The sequence below is a fragment of the Pipra filicauda genome, unplaced genomic scaffold (assembly GCF_003945595.2).
Source record: "Pipra filicauda isolate LSUMZ 115617 unplaced genomic scaffold, ASM394559v2 scaffold148_size1903560_pilon, whole genome shotgun sequence".
Taxonomy (NCBI): domain Eukaryota; kingdom Metazoa; phylum Chordata; class Aves; order Passeriformes; family Pipridae; genus Pipra; species Pipra filicauda.
This window is the reverse complement of record NW_024103973.1, coordinates 985,696-1,007,490: the sequence shown is the minus strand read 5'-3', so window position 1 is coordinate 1,007,490 and position 21,795 is coordinate 985,696. Positions and strand designations below refer to the sequence as shown.

Genomic DNA, 21,795 nt, shown 5'->3' with positions numbered 1-21,795 from the left:
GCTGTACTGCATGCACAGACCAAAGCTTCTCTAGTGCCCAGATGGCTCTGCAGCACACCAAGGTAGTGCCACCTGCCCAGGCATCACCCTCATCTACCACCACTATCTGTCCACAGAGAGGTATTGGTATCAACTTGAGGGGTAGTGCAGAGCTGGTCTAGGTAATGGGTGAGTTCAGACTCCACAATGATGGATGTTCCCATCCACAACACAGTGACTCCCAAACAGCTCTACCCAGACAGGTTCAAAAGCCAGCTTTACTTTTGGCCTTTAATTCTTTGCCCAAGTTATGAGCAGAGACAAGTCAAGCCATAAGGTGGGGTGGGGTGCATGCTATTAGGGAAGGTAAGCTTATTAGCTGAAATGTAATAAATCTCTGTAGATATCTGGAATAGCAGAAGGCAACAGTTTGCTTAGCCATATAACTGGTAATGAGTTGGCAAGAGGAGAGCATTTCAAAGTGTTAACCTAAAGCTTAATTTGACCAGTATGCACTTTGGGAGAGTACTTAATAAGACTGGTTCACCCAAGATGGGGAACTATCTGTCTGCTCATGACTTCCATGAAATGCAGCAGGATATAAAAAAGTGTGATTTTGGCAGTTTAGAATACAAAATGCAGGGAAAAAAAAAATCTTTGAAAAGTGATTGATGCAGTCTAATCATGTTTCACACAAGAGCATTTCAAATTATGTTAGATATTTTTATAGGATCTAGATATGATAAAAAAGGTTTGCCAGGTGGCAAGGTAGGCAGGGGGGAGGAAGGAGTAAGAAAATAATTTTATGTTGACTGCTTCTAATACACAGGCATGTGGATAATGCCATACAAACCATGGATAAAATGCATAAAAAAAATTGCTAGCTTAGCTGTTAGGGTTATGGAGCTTTGCTTTCTAATCAACGCTTACCCATATAGCTGTTTTTAAATATTGTTCTGGTAAGCATGATCCCAAGGGAAAATAACTATCAAAAGGGGTGATTTAATTCAATCATCCTGATTCCTGCATAACATGATCCTATTTCTTCAAAAACCCAGAAAGCAGTAACTTAAGTGAAGCTTATAGATCAGCTAATATATTTACAACCTTAAAATAACATGAGACACACTATAAAATATGCTGAGATCCAAAGTTAATCTCTTTTAGCAATATTCTTGCAGCAAGTAAAGATGAATTTTATGGTGAAAAAATCCATTTTATCAGGAGCAAGACTGAGCTTTCTAATAACTGAGCTACTTTCTAATGTGGCATATCATTTTACTTTACTTATAAAGATGAGTTTGCAAAATCCTCCAGTTAGGCTTCATTTGATACAGTAGAGATGTTGCAAAACCAATACCCTCTTTCAGAAAGTCTCTTTGCTCTTGATAATGACCACATTACAATGCATTTTTGATGCACAGAAATGGTACTGTTACAATCAGCAGCTAAACACTTGTTCTGATGGTGTCAGCCAGGCAGCTTTTCCTTGGCTTCTCAGAACTGTGAAATAGTTGCAAACACCATAAGCTCATAGGAAAAATCCTGCTCCATCAAAACTCACTGTTCAGAGGTGCTGAACAGATTTAAGCAATCTTTATTTAACACATATTCTGATTTTCAGCATAGGATAAAATGGTGATTGGCATTCTTGACTCTTGTCTATCTCCAGGAGAGTGTAAAAAGCACATTCCAGCTTCTATGCTGGTTTTGTTCTGGGAACTCTGATACAAGCACAGCTGAACTTAAAGCAAAGGGAGGTTTAATATTACTCAAACCAGAACCATTGAGCTCATTTCGGACTCATCACCTCAGTCAAATTAGTGTGCTCCTCAGTGAATCCCAGATGAGAAAGATACATCTGAAAGCCACTATAAAGCTATGCTGTAAAAGTGTTCCCAGGTTTACACACCCTCATTTCCACACCACAAACTTGAAGATTTCTGATTTAGACTCACAGGAGGTAAAACATCAGATATAAAGATTGCTCTGGGCAAGCCGCCATCTCGGCTGCAGAATTATTTTGGGGGGCGATGTGCCATCAGCATTATCAGCTAAACCATCAGCCATACATACAAATGTCTGCCTCTGTACAAAGACGTCAAGAAGGGACCAGACTAGACTCTGATTTACTTTCATTGCCTTTGTTTGACCTCTGGAAAGAAAACCACAAGCTCAGAAAACCCTCAATAATAATCTCTGCCACAACTGTCCTGCAGCACAGAAACTACAGACGACAAAAAACAGTAACAACTCAATCCGATGGCAGTAACCTGTAACACTGGATTTACAGTAATTTAGGATAGATTATAATTAAATTACTGAGGGAAATTTTCCTGCACACCTGCTCTGCATCATGGGTAATGTTTAGGAATTATACAAGAAACCACACATATATCACTGGTAATAACTGGGGTGGTGCCTATATGGACATGCCAACCTGACACCAATCCATGCTGATGACACCCCTGGAAGGGGTGGGCAGCACCCCCTGCTCCCAACCACTCCTCTTCCCTCCCTTGCATGCTTTCGTGCTTTCTCATCACATCCAATCTGGAAAAAACACTGACATTTCAGCTGGATCTGTTCTGTGACTTGACTAAGGATGGATGGTGTGGGCAGTGCAGACAAAGACACAATTAGGATGACTACATAACCACCTCACTGATTGTACAAAAATGACACGTTCCATTTATTTGTACAATTTGAGCTGTAAGTGATTCTTACATCTCACAGCAGCCTATTAACAGAAAGAGACTTTGTGAATGGAGTATCCGGGTAAACACTTCAAACAAACACATCAATTATGCATAGTCGGTATACTTTTTCTACCTTAGGGATCAAACTGAAACAAGACTAAAGAATTATGTTTTATTTGTATTAAAAATGTATTAGCTACTGTCCGAGAAGGTTTTCTAGAACATTTGGTATGCTACCCAGGAAATTCTGTCTGAAGCTTATATTGTTTATTATTGCCAATACCAGGAGAAACCTGGCACTGTTATATCTGAGAACTACAGTAATAATTCTTCAGGCAGAACAGCTTATATCTAACAAGAATAACTTTTTCATCTGAGCCAGAAGATCTAAAGGGAAAGGAAGCCCCAATTTTACCCATCTATTTTATATATTCAGACTTTACAACCAATCTTTTTTTTATGGTACAAAGTGAAACTAGGCAATCATTTATGAATAGATCCTGTGCTCACCTTCACTCAAACTGTGCCATAACACTAACTGGTAACCAGAGACATATGAAGACTGTGCAGTTTCATTGAAGATACAGAGGGTAAAAACAGGTGTAATTTTTCTAAGGGGTACATGAATTCTGAGCAAAATCCTGAACAACAGGGCAACACGTGAACTGGAGAACTGGAGTTTCCTATTTGAAATGCTAGATTTTTCCATCTATGTCCCATGAATGTAAGCCACATGTAATATATTTGATAAAGCCTCTGAGAGACAAATGGGTATGAGTACTGGATGACTACAGAGCCAGTTTGTTTTTTGTTGGTTTTTTTTTTTTTTTTTTAAGAAAAAAGAAATCAAATTAAATTTTAAAAATAGGTGGGTGGACAGACATAAAAAACTACCTTCATGGAATCCAGGCTGGATGTTTAACAACTGGGAGAAAACAGAGACTCACCAGAGGCAGCTGCTTTGTCTGGGAGAAAGGAAAGAAGATGAATGCACAGCTTTACATCTCCTTTGATTCTGTAACTAAGATCAATTCTAGAAAACTCTCTGAAGACTTGGACAGCAAGAAATGGGTGCTTTAATAACAACTTCTCTCTTCCTCTCTTTTTCCTAAATAAAAAGCTCAAGTCAAAATGCACCATATTTGGAGCATGTAAGAAGGATGGGGACAAAGCAATCTTTGCTATCACAGAGAAAAGTTACTTGCAGCAAGGAAACCACATTTGATGGGCTTCTCAATGCTCAGAGACACAAGAGAGACTCCACAAGGGGTTCTTGTCCCTTCCCTAGAGCAGACAACAGGTGAGGAATGAAGCCTGCCTGAAATCTGGGGGTCCCTCCACTTTTCCCCTGCTGTCACAGCACTCAGCTCTAGGTCTGCAATGTGATGCTTGACCAAGTCACCAAGTCATGCATCAACAATGCACAACAGAAAGCAAAATGAAAAAAGTACTACTGTAGTTAGGGAATGAATTGGTTTTCTAGTCTAATGGTTATAATCAGTAGATTTCCTGAGTATCAATCTTCCTGAACCACAGAAGGGGTGACATTACAGACTGACAACTGTAATTTTTACATATTAGACATCTAAGTGTCATTTTCAGGAGTTTGGTAATGAAAACTCCACATGACATTTTTCTATAAATTTAAAAAATCTCATGTCATGGCTACAAAAGTGGGGGGGGGGGGGTTGTTTTTGTGGTTTTTTTTTTTTTTTTTTTTTTTTTTTTTTAAGGCAGGGTATTTTTAAATCAGAGAGAAGTAAATTACTGTGTTCAAGATGCTGACATTAGACACTATAAATATTCCTAAACTGACTCCACTTTTGAACATCAAGGGTGAGAGAAAGGAAAGAGAGGCAAAATACATGAATGTGTGCTGATCAAGCTTCTAGGGCAAGTTATTAAAATAAAAACACTGAAATGTAAGGGGACAATTACAAGGATTAATGCTAACAAACTGGTATGCAATTTAATGAAGCAAGTTAATAATGGCATCCCACTTGGGATTAATTGCAATACATTAATCAATTAAGAATCATTGAGAAAGCAAAAAACCTGCAGGTCAAAAACATTTACAATGCTGTAAACTGAAAGATAGTGATCCTGACATTCAAATGCACATTAAACTAGAAGAGCACAGAGATCTATTCCCCATGCAATGCACACAACCAGCTCTCATTAATGATTACAACAGATAGCTCGAGACATTGAGGAGAGACCCCATAAAATATACAGAGTATTTTTCAAATTTGTAGCATTGCACAACTTTGAAGTCCAAGTCCTCTCGACAGCAAGAAAGTTTGCAGTTCCTTCCCAGCATCAACAATTATGATGTTTCCACTAAAGAAATCTGAGCAAAGGACTGTGATTTATCACAAAAAGCAGAAGTCACTTGTCAAGCCATCCCTATTGTTAGCCGCCCTCCCTCCTGCTGCATCCAAACCAGAGAGGCGATGGCACAAGTTGAGTTGTGGTCTCAGACTGCGCAGTTAAAAAAGCATTTACAGTGCATTTGGGGAAAAAAAAAATCTAATTCTAATTTTTACCTTCAATTAGATTTTTTGCAGACACTTTGGAAGTTCATTTCTGTAGTTATGTCTGACATTAAAAACAAAATAAAAGCCAAAGACTCTCTGTGCATTCTGGTATTTCGCTCTGCACTGTAAAAAGAACTGCATGGCACCACTGTCTGTACAGCTCATATCCTTTAAAACTCAATCTAACAAAAAGGCTTTAATTGAAAGTACTGCATTTTAGAGGTCATCTGACAACATCAGGCTTTCTGCTTTATTGGAAAATATCAGGAATGAGTTCATAGAGCTGAAGAAGGGAAAGGAAGACGACTCCTTGGGCACTGAAGAAGATAAGTGCACATAAGGTAGATTATCCTTCTACACTGCACAGTCAGCCTGTGGATAGAGAAGTTTCAACACAGCAGGTTGCAGCCATCATGATCTAGAGACTGCAAATGCCTCTTGGCAGAACACAGGCAAGCAGAAGCGGAACGATGTGTTTGCTTCCAAGAACGATCTGTTTCAGCCGCCCTGTCAGCCTGTGCCTCCAAATCCAGCCCACCTTTTGCTCACACATTCGTACCTCGTTCCTGCAAGCACGCTTGCTCAGGATGTTCAGGCTGCTGTGTGAACACTTCTGCTCTTAGCACTCACAGATTTAGCCACGTGTTCCTTCTCATGATAAGCCACGACAAGCGTGCAGCCGTGTGAATGGGGGCCCGAACCCACAGCACCCTGCACATCAGCAGAAACTTGGCCTGTGTTTGCATGGGATTTGACATGAGGCATTACCAGGAGCCCAGGCTCTCCACAGTGACCCCAGCAGCAAAAGTGTGTATCAGTGCTGCTGTCAATGGACAGAAAGTTTGGAGAGCTGAAGATTATTTGGTAAAAAAACCCCCACAGTGAAAGGGCCAGTGTTTCTTCAGTGCAATTCAGCTCACTAGCAAAGCCCTCATTTCTTGAGCCCAGCGGCACTGAGTGATGAACATCACCGGGCTCACAGCCCTGACACCTTCCCTGTGCTCTCCAAATTGCTCATGGGTTTCGCTCAGTGAGCTCCCAGGGCTCACCCCTGCAGTCTGGCCCTTCCTTACCTGCTTCTCTGCTCCTGACACAAGTGATGATCTTCAAGAAAGGGATGCAGCTCTGCCCATCTCACAACTGCATCACCCTCCACAGCTAAAAACCTTTTGAAGCTTCTCTAGTAAACTCAAGATTTCATCAGGGATTGTTTGTTAAGTGCTCCTGAAAATCAGCCCACTCATTTATGTACTAAAATAAAGGATGAAGCACCTTATTTCAAGAAACCTTAGTTTTTTTAAAGAATCTCTGCCGTAAACAGCAATTTTACTATTAAACATGACCAATTTGGGCAATGGTAGGGATCAGAATAAAGTTAAAGTCTCACTGTTAAGCACTTGAAACTCAATAAGCACCAAAATTGAAACTGGAGATATATAGATATATATTTTATTCACAGAGCTATTCCCCATCTGTTCTCCCCTTCCTTTCTTATTTTACATAAAATATTCAAAAATATTCCTATTTCCCAAAGAAACTTTCAACATAAGTTGAAATAAAAATCAGATTTTTGGGCTTAGTTAAAAAAATATTTTTGTTTTCTTTAATGGAAAGAGTAGAATATATTTTTTAGAAACAGACAGCTTCCATCAATTTTTATCTTCTACACAAACCCACCTCCAATCAAAATGGTTTCAGTGCAAGTATTTTGCTCAGCATGAATGCTTGTTGTTAGGCACCTAAACTTGCACGTTTTGGCTAAACAAATCACCTCTGGAGGCTGTTCAGTGCCATTCAAGTACTGAACTCAATTAAAATCTAATTTTAGAAACTCTCAAAATTTTGTAGTTAAGTTCTCCACAATGTAAAATCACTTTAGAAAAATTTATATCCACTTATTCACTGGAAAATTAGGAGAACCGTTTTCTGCTCCAGAGATGGTTCATATGTTACAATACAGCATCACAGGTATTGTACAAGGTGAGTCTCAGAAAAATGTACTCTCAGTGCTGTACTGGCCATATCTACCTACTCTGACCGTGTCTTTATATGTCGGGTAGCTACTTTGTACCTCTGTGCTTTATTCCTCTATACTATTCTTCAACCACTTAAAGGCTCTCATACTGCTTTTAATAGTAACAACCAATGGTTTTAAACAACTGCAACATTTCAAAATGCTGAGAAACTGGACTTAGTGAGGAAGGACACATTTCAAACTGTTTTGCTTGTCTTCACTTACATGGAGAGTTAATAGTATATAGGATTGAATAAGCAGCTTTAGCCTGTACACATTTTCATGTTATGAAGATAATAAAAATATAGCTGTACTAATACATAAATAACACTGCTAATCAATAACAGTTTTATTATTCATAAGCAACTATTAATAAAACACCATGGGTTCTAATGTAACCACTGAAAGAATTAATACTGTAATTTAATTTTAAGGTCTTTACATCTATCTGAAGTCTATTAAAATAAATGAAAAGTCTCTCAGTGACTCTAGATGATGCCCTGCATGTTAATGATGCCACATGTTATTTTAAGTACTGCAAATCACCTCTAAGATATTGCCTAAACACTGGAGCACCGATTATGCTTCATGTAGGTGGGTATAATGTTCCAAGAGAAGTGCACACCTCTTTCTCCATTCCCATTGTCAAAATCAAGCTACTTTTGCTCAGACTTTCAAAAAGCACTATAGTGAGGGAGAGGTGGAATTAGAGAATTTCCAGGAATTGAGATGGGGACATGGGATCCTCGTCTCCTGACTGACATGGTTTTCTCAACACCTACCATATTTAAAGCACTTATTCACTGAATTTATTTGGTTATGATGGCAGACACATGAAAGAGTTAATGAAAGGGAAGAAGAGGGAAGAAAAAGGCTTCTAAGAGAAGTTAAAAGCTGAATTCTGTTGTTTGAGAAATATACGTTAAAAAAAGCATATTTGTGCCAAATATTCAACAGCTTTGATGGTGTTCCACCAATTTATTCTGTGATCAGCTCATTTAGGTCCCCGGGAAAAGTTACTGATCTCCTTGAAGAAGCACACCAAGAACTACTATCAAAAAATCTCACAAAACCCAAGGCCACAATTACTCATTTTACTGAAGAACAAATCTCTGCGTACACGAGTTAGAACTAAATATAAAGATATTTACATACAAATAGCACACACATAGATCTAAAAGTTAGAAGGGCTATACAGTATTTTCCCCACAACCTTACAAAAGTGTCAGCATTGGAAAAGAAAATTAAGAATGGCAACCCAGTAAAAGACCTGTAAACCCCTTGATTTTTACCCCATATACTTTTGAAAATACTGCTAGTTGCACATTTGCTGCCAAGTACCTAATTACCTTTAAAAATCTAGCTCTGCACTGCTAAAGCTCTTGAGTGATCGAGGTATCAACATCACTCATCATTATGGAGCTAATTTTAATGATGAAAGCATTGCTAAAAGTTATTTTAAAATTCATTTTTACTTTAACTTCTTTAGAGATGATTTGTTTGAGTACCTGAGACACAGTAACTAATCACTGATGGTTTTCTTTGCAAATATAAAATAGATTTATATGCCCTCCCTGTAGGAAAAAGAATTCCATCACCACCTCCTGAATTTCTGAGCTATCGAATATTTGATGAGTGCTTAGGGAATCAGTATTGTGTCTTTTCACAGCAGTAATCAAGGAATGAAGTATTCTCTGTCATAATGAATCTACTGCAGGACTAAAAGATGAATATTTCAAATGCAAAAGCAATATGTTTGTTTTGAACACATTTAAGTTTGGCTTTAATAAAGCAAGTAGTGAAGTGTGCAATGAATTATATTGTTAGATGGTTAAAACAGAGCCATGCAATATGTCTGAATGCATTTAATCCAAGTAACTACTCATTTTAAATGTGACTTATAAATATGTATTACATGTATATAGACGGATGGATGACTCAGGAACCATGAGAGATCTGGGCCTTGCCTTCCACTCCTGGCTTGCTTCAAAACCAGCTCAGCCTGACAATTAACCAAGGCCCGGAGCCAGAACATCATTAACCACAAGCTGAATGTTACGTGGGCTGAAACCGAGCATGTGCACCAACTATTCAAGTTAGGATCATTTAAATAAAGCCTGAGGTGCCTGCCTGGGCTGGGACCTGCCACGTGTGTTCCAGCAGATGGTGGGTCCCAGTGTGCAGCCACTGGCACATTTAAGATGCCCCCAAAGCCAGGTCTGTCACTGTGGTGGTACCATTTCTGTAGACCCAGAAGCCTTTACTGCAAACCACGAAGATGCTGTTGGCAGGGGGTCATGGGCATGACTAGTTAAATATCTCCCACTAGCACTAGCTTCACTTTGAGAGACACCACATAACCCCAGTACCGAAAGGAACAGCCACAATGTGTTCTCCTGAAAAACCTGTCAGAAGGCAAGGAGAAATCACAGGCATTCTCTCATTTGTCTCCAGAGGACTTTGATTTTTGTTAAAATAACAAGTGAGTTCTCTTTAACAACAAAGAAAAACCCACTTTCAGAGCCCAGTTAGAGATTTCAGGCCAGCTCATCTCATTTGCAAATTGAGAATACTGCTAGAGTCCCCACAGTGCTATTTTGTGTGAGACCCTCTCAGAGTCTATCCACAATGAGATACAGAGATGAGCAGTTATAGCAGTTTGTATTTGCAAGAATTGTTTCCTAAGTTCAACTACTAATTTTTTTTTTAATCAGGTCAACTGCCCTGCAGCACACAAACAGAAACAGAATTTATCAATACAGCTTACAATGAAAGCAATGAGAAAAGCACAGATTTAGTTTGCATTTCCAAAAAATTCCAAGTGCTTCAGTTATACCACTTCAGAACCAATGTACTTTACCTGGAAATTGCCCCTGAAATAATGAATTCAATAAGGAAAACTTTTATATGGTCCAAGTTAAATTATTTAAAAAGGAAGAAAGAGGGTTCTTAATTATTTAATGTTTCACCAATAATTATATAGTTCAGTATAATGTTCACTCACCAGAGAATCTGATTTTCAAAGGAACATTTGTGAACATCAGTCAAACAAAAAACACCTGCCAGACTATAAACTCAGTTGGTGCAGTACACATTCATTCCAACACAGCATTACTGCATTAGCAAAAATCCAAGTCTTGACTTAATGGCAAATCTATCCAATAATTGATGTTAAAATATTTACATAGGAAAGCAGGCATGATTCAGTTTTCTAATGCATTTGTAAAAAACAGTATGACCTCTCTTGCTACAATTTTTTTTACAACTAAGTTCTAGGTAAATGAGTTTGAGATGGGACTACAGCTCTGGAAAACTGAAAGCTATAAAATTAGTACTTGAGTAATCTAAACTGCCAATCAAAATGTGACCATGGACATCTTAGGGACATTTCGTTCAAAAGTCACTAAGAATTAATTTTAAAAGACAGCTTTAAATTAGCTCCATGGAATACTAGCCATGGTATGCTTATCCATGTGGAGCCCTGGGGAGCAAGGCTCAGGGAACACCAAGTATTTCTGAATAAAAAGGTTTTTCCAAGTTGTGGATCGCCAGCTCCAGCACACAATACACAGCTGAGGGAGCTAAAACAGCACCTTAGTCAAAAAAAGTACAGATCTGCAAAGGATTATCATCACCCACTGATAACCCTACGTACAACTCAGGCTCAAACTCTGGAAAACCCTCATGATGACCAAAACAGTAGTTGTCATCCTGATGTCCTTAGACTTAACTTACACAGGCCAGAATTCAGCACATGCCCTTCCAGACTGGGGACTCTGGGCTCTACAAATCTTCCTTGACTGTTCTCTGTCTTGGAGGAAAGCTACTCAGAAGGAAAACCTGATACACTCACAAGTTTAACTGCACGGCATTGATTTCTCATTTCAACCCAAAGGCAAAAAAAAAAAAAAAAAAAACAAAACCAAAAAATACCAAAAGAAGAAACCCATTTCCTTTCTGCCGCAAAACAGGTTGTCCCTGGGTCACTTTGCCAAAGAATTACCTTAGCCCCACTCTCTGGAAAAGATCAGAGATTGTTTATCAGTAATGGTTTCAGATTTCATGGCTCCTGGAGCAGAGGAGCCCAGCTGCACCATCATCCAGACTTTACAGCCTCATGTCCTGCGGCCTGCAGGGCTGGAAATGATGAGAAGTATAGATTTCTGCTTCCCTGAAGGGACCGCAACACTCAGTTGTGGTCTTGAAGAGCCTGAGGTCTCCTACAATCAAAGATTTTTTTTTAACAGCATTACAGATTATTTTAAGTTATTTTTAGTGAGTTAATGGCTCCCTTGGAATTGTGCAAAGTGGGACTTGAAGTACGTGCAGCACCTGGCTTTGCAGGTGGGGAATACAAAACACAGTCCCACTACAATTTTAAGATCCTCTAAAACCAGGATTTAGGGAATAAATGTCACATACAGACTAGGCAATAGTGTGACATGGGGCAGTGCTTCACATGGCTGATGTGAAGCACATCAGGGTAATTTAGCAATTAAATTCCAGAGAGATGATGCCACAACACGTGTTGCACACCACGGCACAACGCAGGCTCCTGACATAGCACACACACATAACCCACAGCTCTTCACTGTGGTACAAACCAGCCTTTGGCTGTTCTGTTTCTAAACTTCTGTTTCATATGGCCAAATTCAATTTGTCCAAAGCTTCCCATATCACATCAAGATTAAGAAGTCTGGGGAATCATCATGCTATGCCACTGCAAATTATTGCATCTCCACCAAAACTTTGCCCTAACATGAAATGCCACAGGAGTGCTCAGAATCTAACAGTGATGAATTTAACATGCCTCCTTCCACTAGCCTGATGTCAGCAGAGTTACAGCAATTTATGCAATACAAGGATCTGTCCTTTTCTCCTTATCAAAGCATTTGATCAAAATCAGTGACATGGAAAAAGACAACCTTACTTAATTTGAGCAGCAGAGTCAGGCTTGTCACTCTAACATCATAAGAAAAAGGGAGGTATTTACATATGGGTACTTGCATATTCCTTTTTATCTGGCTTCACAAAGATAACAGCAAGATCACTTTCTTCCTCAGTAAAAACTAGTGTGAAACCTCACAGAGAATCAGCATTTTCTCTTGCTCTTCCCTCTCTCCTTTTCTCTCTTTTGAAAAGCAAGACCTTAAGATATTTCAAATCTTCATTAGCCATTTCTCTGCCTGTGACAGCCTGGTGGTATGGAGTAGCTCCACCTCTCTCCATTCAATTCACCCTTGAGTCAGAAAGGTAAAAACCCTGTTTCTGATGCAACGTGACAAAAAGCTCACCCTGCTGAACAGCACTGTCACATGGCTCACACGCCAGCCATGGCAAGCAGCAGTCCCTGCCCCACACCACAGTTCTGGAGCGTTTTGAACCATAAATGAGCTCCCCCAGCAGCCCCACTCTCAGGATGCATTTTAAAAAAGTGGATGCATAAATTCACTCATTTGGAAACCTGGTCTGTTCAAGAACTTGTTACTATGACAATTTAGAAGAAGCTGCTACAGATAAGATTGATGAAACTTATTGATTAATTTTCTCTCCAGCTATGTTTGAATTCTAAGTTTTCCCTAAACAGAACCAGTTGGTGTTGGTTTGTTAGTATTCCAGGAACTGCAGCAATGTGCTTCAGCAGTGAAGGAAGTTCCGTGATAAATGTGTTCTCCAATCTGCATCTGTAGAGCAGCTATAAAATCAGAACAATTCATGCAAAATTTTTCATTATGTTTTTAAATATACTTATTTACATTTTAAATCACACATAGACAATATGAAATATCTTTCACTTAGACAGGTGGAAACAAGAAAACAGATGCATCCATTAAGCTTGAAACAATTCAATGAATTAAATAGTACTCGGTGAACACTTTGGTTTATGGATATAGCTTTTGTTTAAACTTACTTGAAAAAACACAGCCATGGCTCCTACTACCCTGTTTTCTAGAACTGCTGTTCCAAAACTGTCAAAGTCATCGGGATTGTAGAAGTAAATCTGCATCTGTAAAAATTAAAACCAACAACAAAATCAAATTAGTGTTGATTCATACAGTTTTCAAATGAGGTAATGCACACACATTGTATGTAAAGCCAGTGTTATGAACCTGAGATAAAGGAATTCTGCTGAACAATGCTGTTTAACCAGCATCTTGATTAATAGCATGACTGCTCTACTGGGACAGTAAGCAGGGAACAGAGTCAATGCAATGCATTTTAATACCAAACCCAAGGATAAACAGAATGGTCAGTCTGTTTAGATGGTAAACTTTGTGCTTTCTGCCAGCATCTCTTCATTTCTTTGCCCATTGCAGGCTCATCTCCTGCTCTGTTAAATGTGCTAAACATATTTATCTCAGAAACCATAGAGAATTTTGAAAAGGATTTCAACGTTTAGAGTTATTCCTTTACTCCTAAAGCAATTTGTAAGATAAAAGTCTATCTCCGTAGCAATGCATTTTTATGAGCCTCTGATATTCAGGTCTACCAGTTAGGGTCAGACTTTTCCCTGTCTTCAGTTACATTTCATGACTTTTATTTCCAAAGCGTTAGTACTCTGCAAGAAGTACGAGACAAACCCAGATATTTTGATGTCATTTTCAGATGAATAATAAATATTAATAATTAGACAAACCCCAAGTAAAAGAGGGTGAGAACAATGATTACCCCAAACTAGAAAATGCTGGAGTTACACAAATAGAGAAACAAGAAACAGTTTCCTCCATACACTCTTGCTGGTGAACAATCCCACTCCTATACACACACTTGCCATGAATAAGGGCAACCTACAGAGGCCCATGGGTGGTCCTGCTCTTAATTTCTTGCATGGTTCTTGTTCCACTTCCCACAGTAGCTGAGCTCCCACTTCTGCCAGCCATCCAAACGCTGCTGCTTCTCCAGTAGCTGTTCAACCCCTCCATTCCCAGAGAAACCCCTAGCGCTAAGTCCATCTGTATCAGCCATGACTTGCTCCAAAGGATATAGCTTACATCCAAAAAAAGCAATGCTCCCTTCTCAACATTACACTGTGCAGGTGTGTACAGTCACAGGACAAATTCAGTATTGGTAATGTTTGTTATATGTGTGCCCTACACAACACAAATGAAAACCATGTGCCTGATGGTGACAGCCAAGCACAAGAACTGGACTTTGCAGCAGTTACTCCTGGGGCTATGCAGGGAACCTCCCGCATGGATTTCACGATCCAAACCAGTGCTGGCTGGCTGGCTGATGTGTAGGCTCCCTTGTGCACGCTGATGCAAGTAAAAAAAAAAAAAATCTGTTTCTGGCTATGAAATGGGAATGGACCCACCAGGATTCTCTGCCACTGGCCCTTTCCTGAGCCCTGTGCACTCACTCCTGCTTCTCTGCTGCCCATCCCCTGTTACCCGACCTTCTCACAGCATCACTAGGTGATAGGAGACACCCACACAGCCCACAGTTTAAGGGAGAAGAAGGTCTAGCTGAGACTGTCCATGCATCCCAACACACTGCCAGTCTGACCATCATTCCCTCCTGCAAGTCCTTCTGCAGGAAAATACTCTGCTGGACTCAAACACTAGTTTGGGTTTTTCCAAGATAGAGCTGTATGACAAATCCTCCTGTATCCACAAATGCAAGTATTTTTCCCATATTGTGTATATGCCAGATGAGAGTATACCCTTTTATCTTGCTCAGATATATTCCTACTCACATTTACTGATTCCCAGGCTTCTGACAGGATATATTGCCTGTAATGGATAGGTGCTTTGCCAGTATCATACAGATAATAAAACATCATCATACAGGGAGAAAGTCAAGATGAAGATCAGAGCCTTCAGAGGTAGAGGTACTTTTTTCAGCAGGAGGATGAAGTAAGAGCACACTCCAAATGGCCCACAGAAAAAAAAAAAGAAAAAAAAAAGAAAAAATTTGCACTCACACTAGCTTCATAAAATTTGAAAGCAATTTTCTTCTCCTGTTTTGGCCTTCTTATTTCCAGAGTTCTCACAGTACACACAGAGGTGCTGGTGATATCTCACAAAGTTGGTGGTACCTCTAGATTCTGACAACTCATGCTTTGAACAAATGCAGATCAAGGTACAGCCATTAATTGATGCAGAAATTAGAAACAATTTGTTTCAGGTAGAGTTGCTTAAACTTCAGTTTAGCCAGCACAGATCAAAGCTGAGAAAACATAAATTGCATTTTACTCCTGTTTAAAATAAAGTCTAAAATTATGTATACCTTACATAAAACACTTCACTATATAGTCCTCACAGGAGTTTATGAAGAAAGGCATCACTGAGTGAGTTCAGCATATGCCGAAATCATTTTGGATCAATTTTGCTCACGGCATTTTAAGGAAATTAATTTTTACAATACACTTTTGGATAGCAGTGCAAAGGGCTTTGGTAAAAAATAGTGCTTTATTCAGATCCCTCGTCTCAGCAGTGCAATCTCACAGACTAATCAAGAACCACACTCTGCCTTGATTACCATACACATTGGAACATTTTACCACTGCTCCCTGGTGTTTTTCCAGAGAGTGTGGTTCCTCTCTCTGCATCCATCACGTCAAGGGGAACTGTCTTGTATGAAAAATTATCGTCATCTGTCATACAGTAGCTTCCTTATGTGTTCATACAGCTAGAAGGAACATTTTAGGAGTAGAGTCTCTGAGGAATTGCTGTTATATAATTTACACATGCATACACTGCAAAGCAAATGTAAAAAAGACAGTAAAGTTTCACTCTCAAAACCTCACAGTTCAGGTTGCTCATTAAACCACACCTGGACACTGCTGAGCATTAGTATTATGACAATTTTCTAATTATGTGATCACATATTGTTCTCTTCCATAATACAGTCTCATCTGTTTTCCCCAATTTACAATAAAATGCAAATGTATCAAATGTATTTTTGTTCCTTTATACATAATATACATAATATTGAATACATTTATCAGCAGATAGTTAATTTAATATTTTCTATGGGTGGGATAACTTTCTTTATGTACAAAGCGGGAATAAGACAGTTAACTGTAAAATTAATTTCACTGCATAGTTAAGTGGCCTAAACATGCTAGAAAATTTTCATTATTACTCCTTATTATATAATTAGTATATACAATATATGGTGCACTTTGCATATAAATGACTTCTACTGTCTCTGCCTGGGACATACAAAGCCGTAGCACAGAATGCAACAAAGAGGCTTTTAAGCTAAAGAAAATTTGGATCCTATTATGATTTGCTATTTGCAAAATGCAGAATGGAGCATCATCCAGGCTTGCACATGCAGCCTGAATTGTGGCCCTGCCTGATTTCAGCACCACAAACCATAATTTCTGTACGTTTTTGCATGTGATTTCACAATAGCTTCTATTTCCCAAAATTAAAAAAAATCAAAAAATTTAGAGGCTGTGAGAATCCCACAGTAATGGTAATGGGAAAGCCTGAAATACCCTTCCTAGTTTCTATAATGTGACACTACCTGTCTGCAGTCAGAATACTCTGTTCCACACATCCATGCTGACAGTGCTCCAAACAGCCTTCCCTGTGGCACAGGTCCCAGAGGGCATGAGCATCCTGTCCTCTGTGGCACAATATATTAGATTTATAAGACTTTCACACTATAACCAACGAGGCTGGGAAAGGCTTACATGGGCTTCCTTAATCTCGGCTGTGGAACACAGCAGTGTGCTAGCATGTACCTTGTAAAGATCTATTATAAAAACCATGTAGTGTCCAAGTAACTAGAAATTTTCAGTATTTTGATAAAACTAAGCTGAGACAAACTGTCCCTAGTGACACAAAGGCACTTTTCTTGCAGGAAGACTCTCCATCCTAAAATGCTATCAACTACTGCAGCTACAGAGCTTTACCAAGGCAGGGAGAGAGCAAGAGTTTGCTTTTAATGGAAAAACTTCATGCTTTGACACTCTTCACACTATAAAAGAATTGTTTTCAAACTTGAGAGAGATTTGCTGTACAGCACAGATTAAGCCTTGGAAAAAACCTTACTGAGGGCCAAATCTTCAGACTGTTACAAGTGCCTTAAAACAGAGGATTAGAGAGAAAGCCATAACCCAGGAGATAATTGCCAGTCACCCTAAGAAAACATGTCATGTTTTCTAGTGTCTGCTGTCCAGGAAAATCCAGTGCCCAACCATTACAGTTTCCAAGCACTCCAGGCCTATTTCCCAGCTCACAACACACAAGTGAGTACATCACATACACGTGGGTAATTCTCCAGCCTGGAGAGTCTTTGCCTCCAAACTCCTACCCTCCACTATGACCGGGGGCAGGCAACCCCCTCCTCCCCAGGACAATCTATTCTCTGCAGAAACACCTTTCTTCAACTGTGTTCTTCCAAGCTCTACAGAAATCTGGTGTTCCCCAGACTTGGCAAACTGTCGGGACCTGCTCTGTGCTTAGATTTTAATGCCGAACCGGGCTGCCACCACGCTGATGTTGTAAGGACAGGCTGTCCAAAATGTGCGTGTGTATTACTGAGAAATACTGCCCACCAGAGACCAGTTCTGATTTTATTAAGTACAATTACCTCTGAATGACTAAACCCTCATTATGAAATGTCACTGGCTTGCAAAACCTGAGCCTGCTTCCAGTGAATGGCTTCCCCCCGCCACCAACTCACAAATAAAAGGCTCCATCTCCCTGCTCAGTTGCTCCTCCTCTGCTTGGCACGACACACATCCAGACAGAAATCACCATTCCCATGCATGACATCTCTTTGCTCTCATTACCCCACTACAAAGACACAAAGTTTACATCCAATACAGACTATCATGGCCAAACTCATTCAGCACTTATGAGAGAAAAGCCACAATGAGCGTTTGATAGATCCCAGAAGATGTGAGTGAGTTCAAAGCCATTCTAAGAGACTGGAAACCAAGCAAGTACATTTTCCATAGACAGATGCCAAGTATTTTAAAAATAAATAATTGAGACTTTTAAATTGGGCTGCTATCACCCTGTGCAACCTCCTACAGCAGATTTCTCTTTAGATTAAAAAATGAACAAAGGCTCATTGTGCTGTCACAGATGTGGAGTACAGAATATTCAATAGTATCAGGAATTCTGGTGCAAGGGAAAAGATCATCGGAATTAGCTTTCCGCTCGTTTCCTTCCAGCAATCCAAGAACTACCATGCAATTTGAAGCATGGTAAAAAAGCATAAAAAAATAAAAGGTTTTATAGGCCAGCCAATTTTTTGATGAATCAGGCAGCAAGACGCAGAGGCAACAGCGACGTGGTTTATTATGTACTGCTTTAGAGACTGAGAGTATTTTCAGAAGAGCAGAACACCCAGGCATTGCAGGTAGACTGCAAATCCCTGCAGAGTGGTGAACCAAAAATTTTGAAATGTTTGCTTTAAACGATGGAGTTAAGCACTGAATATACTAATTCTTAATCAGTGCCTTTGCTGCTTACATTGTGAGAATAAATTATTCTCAGCCGCTTTTACAACTGGATTTAAATCCTCTCACACAACAATAAATTCTGTGCTAAGATTATGAATCATACATGATTTTTCTTAATTGAAAGCTCGTATGTAACTTACTTCTGCTTTAAATATGTGCATAGATTTCCAGTGAACTGGATGATGTGATCCATTTGGCTGGAATAAAAATTTTCTACAGACATAATGTAATCTTCACTGCAGCACTAAAAATTCAGAATAACTGTCCTGCAGTCTGTGTGTTTACTGGAGTGTGAGATGTACACTGGGGCAATAAAATCTGATGTTTGACTTCTCATTATATTCTCTTTAAAAAACCCATGAAACTTATCATTTATAACATATTCAAAATCTGCTTAGAAAAGGCGGAGGGAAGAGCGAATCGTGATGTTTTCCAGTTCTCCTACTAAAGCCTGATGTAATAACACAGAGTATATTGCATTCTTTTGAAAAGATAAAGTTGAACAGGAGCAGATAATGGCATGTTTTTCCTGCCTAGTCTATTATTCATCAGTGAATTTTTAACTATAGTTAGGCAGGTACAGAGATGTATTCTGAATGTCATAACTTAGTATTTTACAGTGCCTGAAAGCGTGCTGGGTAAAATTGCAAAACAAAGAGTCAGACAGGGACTTTGCCCTAATGTAATCGCAACTTGATAATGAATACAATGCTAGGCTGAAAAAAATGAAAGGAAAGCTGAAACAACAGGAAGAGCAAAGATCATGCAAGTGAAATACCAGAACTTAACTCAATTTAGATGATCCCTTAGAAGTATGGTAAATTTCCCTTTCATCTTTTTTAATAGTAAGCTTTAATTCTTGCTTTGTTGTCTGCAAACAACACAGTAGGTGTACCTATGGTATAAATTGAGACTAAGCAATTTCATAGTCATATTCAACCTGAAAGTTGTGGCATGTTCTGCCCCTAAGTCTGAACAGCATTTAAACCTGTGAGTGGTCCAGTGACAGCTCAGTAGGAACAGCAAGGAAACACGGTGCTCACAGCATCGCCCTGGGCTTCAGTACATTGTTGGATTGTGGCCATATCACTCAGTATCTTGAGTGTTAAGTCCTGAATGTTAAGAGAAAAGGGCATTGGTAAGCCAGAAACTTCCCTGATTTCCACTGCCAGAAATAAATACCCCTTAGGCCTGCTCCCATCCCAAACAAGAAAATTCATCTCATGTGTACTCAGTGAGTCATTACACAATGAAGGCAGATTTGATGCTAAAAAGCTGCATGTTGCATTCATTTGTATTTCTGTAATATGAAAATAACGGTGTCAGTGTTTATGCTTTCCTTAACATGAAACTTTCTTGCAATTGCTTTGTACTCCAAGTAACAGCCATATGATTCACCATGAAATGAAGTCTGGAAAATCGTTTTGGATAAATGGAACCATAAATTCAATAGAATTTCCATGACAACATAGATTGCAACACTCCGCCACAAGTAAAATGTTATAAATCATTCAAAACCAACAAAAAACCTGCAGTAAGTCTTCTCTTTCACAACACACAAGACCCCTGAATTATGGAGCTGTGGTTATTACCTCCCAATGCAGTGCCTCTCCTTTCTGATCCTCCTCCGTGTTACAAGTGTTGTTTCACATTTGACCTCCTTCCAAACACAGGAAATTATAACACTAACACTTTAATACCAAGATGTAAACAAGAACGGAAGCATAATGAGCAGGAGGCTTTTTTGAACCTTTCCTTCTCATCTTCTAAGAATGTTTAAAATATCTCCATCCTGTGGTAATTATACCTGTGTATCCAGATACATCACAGCATCTTGTTAGACACACAAATTTAGGAGGCTCTTTTTCTGGAAACGTGGGTGGTAAGTGTACAATAGGGTGCTCAGTTAGCTTGTAAAAGGGATGTGAACCACATGTCCAAGGGATGGAAGAGATCCAAGGAGAGAAGGAGGTAAAAATAAAAAAAGGATAAAGGATTGCACCACACAGTGTTGCTCATTTGTACCTCTCTATAAGAGGGTTTCTGACATATGGTATTTCAGTGAAAGTCCAAGGAACTGGAATGATGTGATTCCAGGAGAATCTTCACTGCAATTTTAAAATCACCATGGCTGCTGCCTTCAGGTCTGTGAGAAAAACCTTGAAAATGCAAAGCTCTTTCCCTCCTGAAAAGATTAAGAAGCCGATAAAACCAAAGGAGAGATAAATAGTTCAGTATTCTGATTTTTGGGTAGAGGTAGCAAATCAAGTCTTTTGGTGACTTGAGAAGTTGAAATCTACTAGTCCTTGGACTGCAAAGATTACCAGAGAGTTTCTGCTATCTTGCATTGATCAGTGCCCATTTCTGGGCCTTGTTTCCTCATATAAACTAAATGGTCATTGTCCATCCCTCCCTAACTAGATGTTTCATGAAGAAAAACATGAAAAAATAGAAATAAATGGAAAGAGTGACGCACAGTTGAAAATTATGGGAAATAAAGAACCATTTGGAGTGCTGTTGGAAAAAACCACAATTTTGGGTCCATTTGCTTGATATTGCAATAAGAATAGTCACACAGGTACCTCATGGAGACAGTATGTTGCCCCCTTAATACCATACCAACTTCTAACCAGCTCATAACTGACATAAGAAGATGTCACGAGAAGCTGTTTGTGCTTCATCCCTGAAGTGTTCAAGGCCAGGTTGGATGGGACTGTGGGCAACCTGATCTAGTGGAAGGTGTCCCTGCCCACGGCGGGGGGGTTTGGTACTAGATGATCTTTGAGGTCCCTTCCAATCCAAACTGTTCCACGAGAGAGCTGATGTCGCAGGAGTTCAGTGCAGACAATTACTGCAAGGCGCTGCTCCGCACGCGCGAGGGCACCTTCCCAGGCTCTGGGAGGTCAGATGGTGTCTTTCATTGGTCTTTAGCTCCTCTACCAGACTCTGACTCTGCCAGAGACTTCTTGGTTTATTTATCGAGTAGTTCTGAGTCTCACCCACAGTGGCTTTGTCTAATGGCGGCATATTCCAAGTAAGACAGCGGAAACACGCAATGCTGAGACAAACTTGGCTTTCTAAGGCTGTCCGAATGGAAAAATTAGAGGCAATACTTAGCTGCTGGCATGGTTGAAAATC

The 21,795-nt window shown here is 39.5% G+C and overlaps 1 protein-coding gene across 1 annotated transcript in view; it reads right to left on the bottom strand.

The window, feature by feature from the left end:
* Positions 1-21,795, bottom strand: part of PTPRG (protein tyrosine phosphatase receptor type G) — a 399,599-nt gene that overhangs the window by 125,011 nt on the left and 252,793 nt on the right. Inside the window, exon 5 of the mRNA XM_027722958.2 lies at positions 13,141-13,236. Coding sequence (XP_027578759.1) covers positions 13,141-13,236 — 96 coding nt within the window. The remainder of the gene's footprint in view (positions 1-13,140; positions 13,237-21,795) is intronic.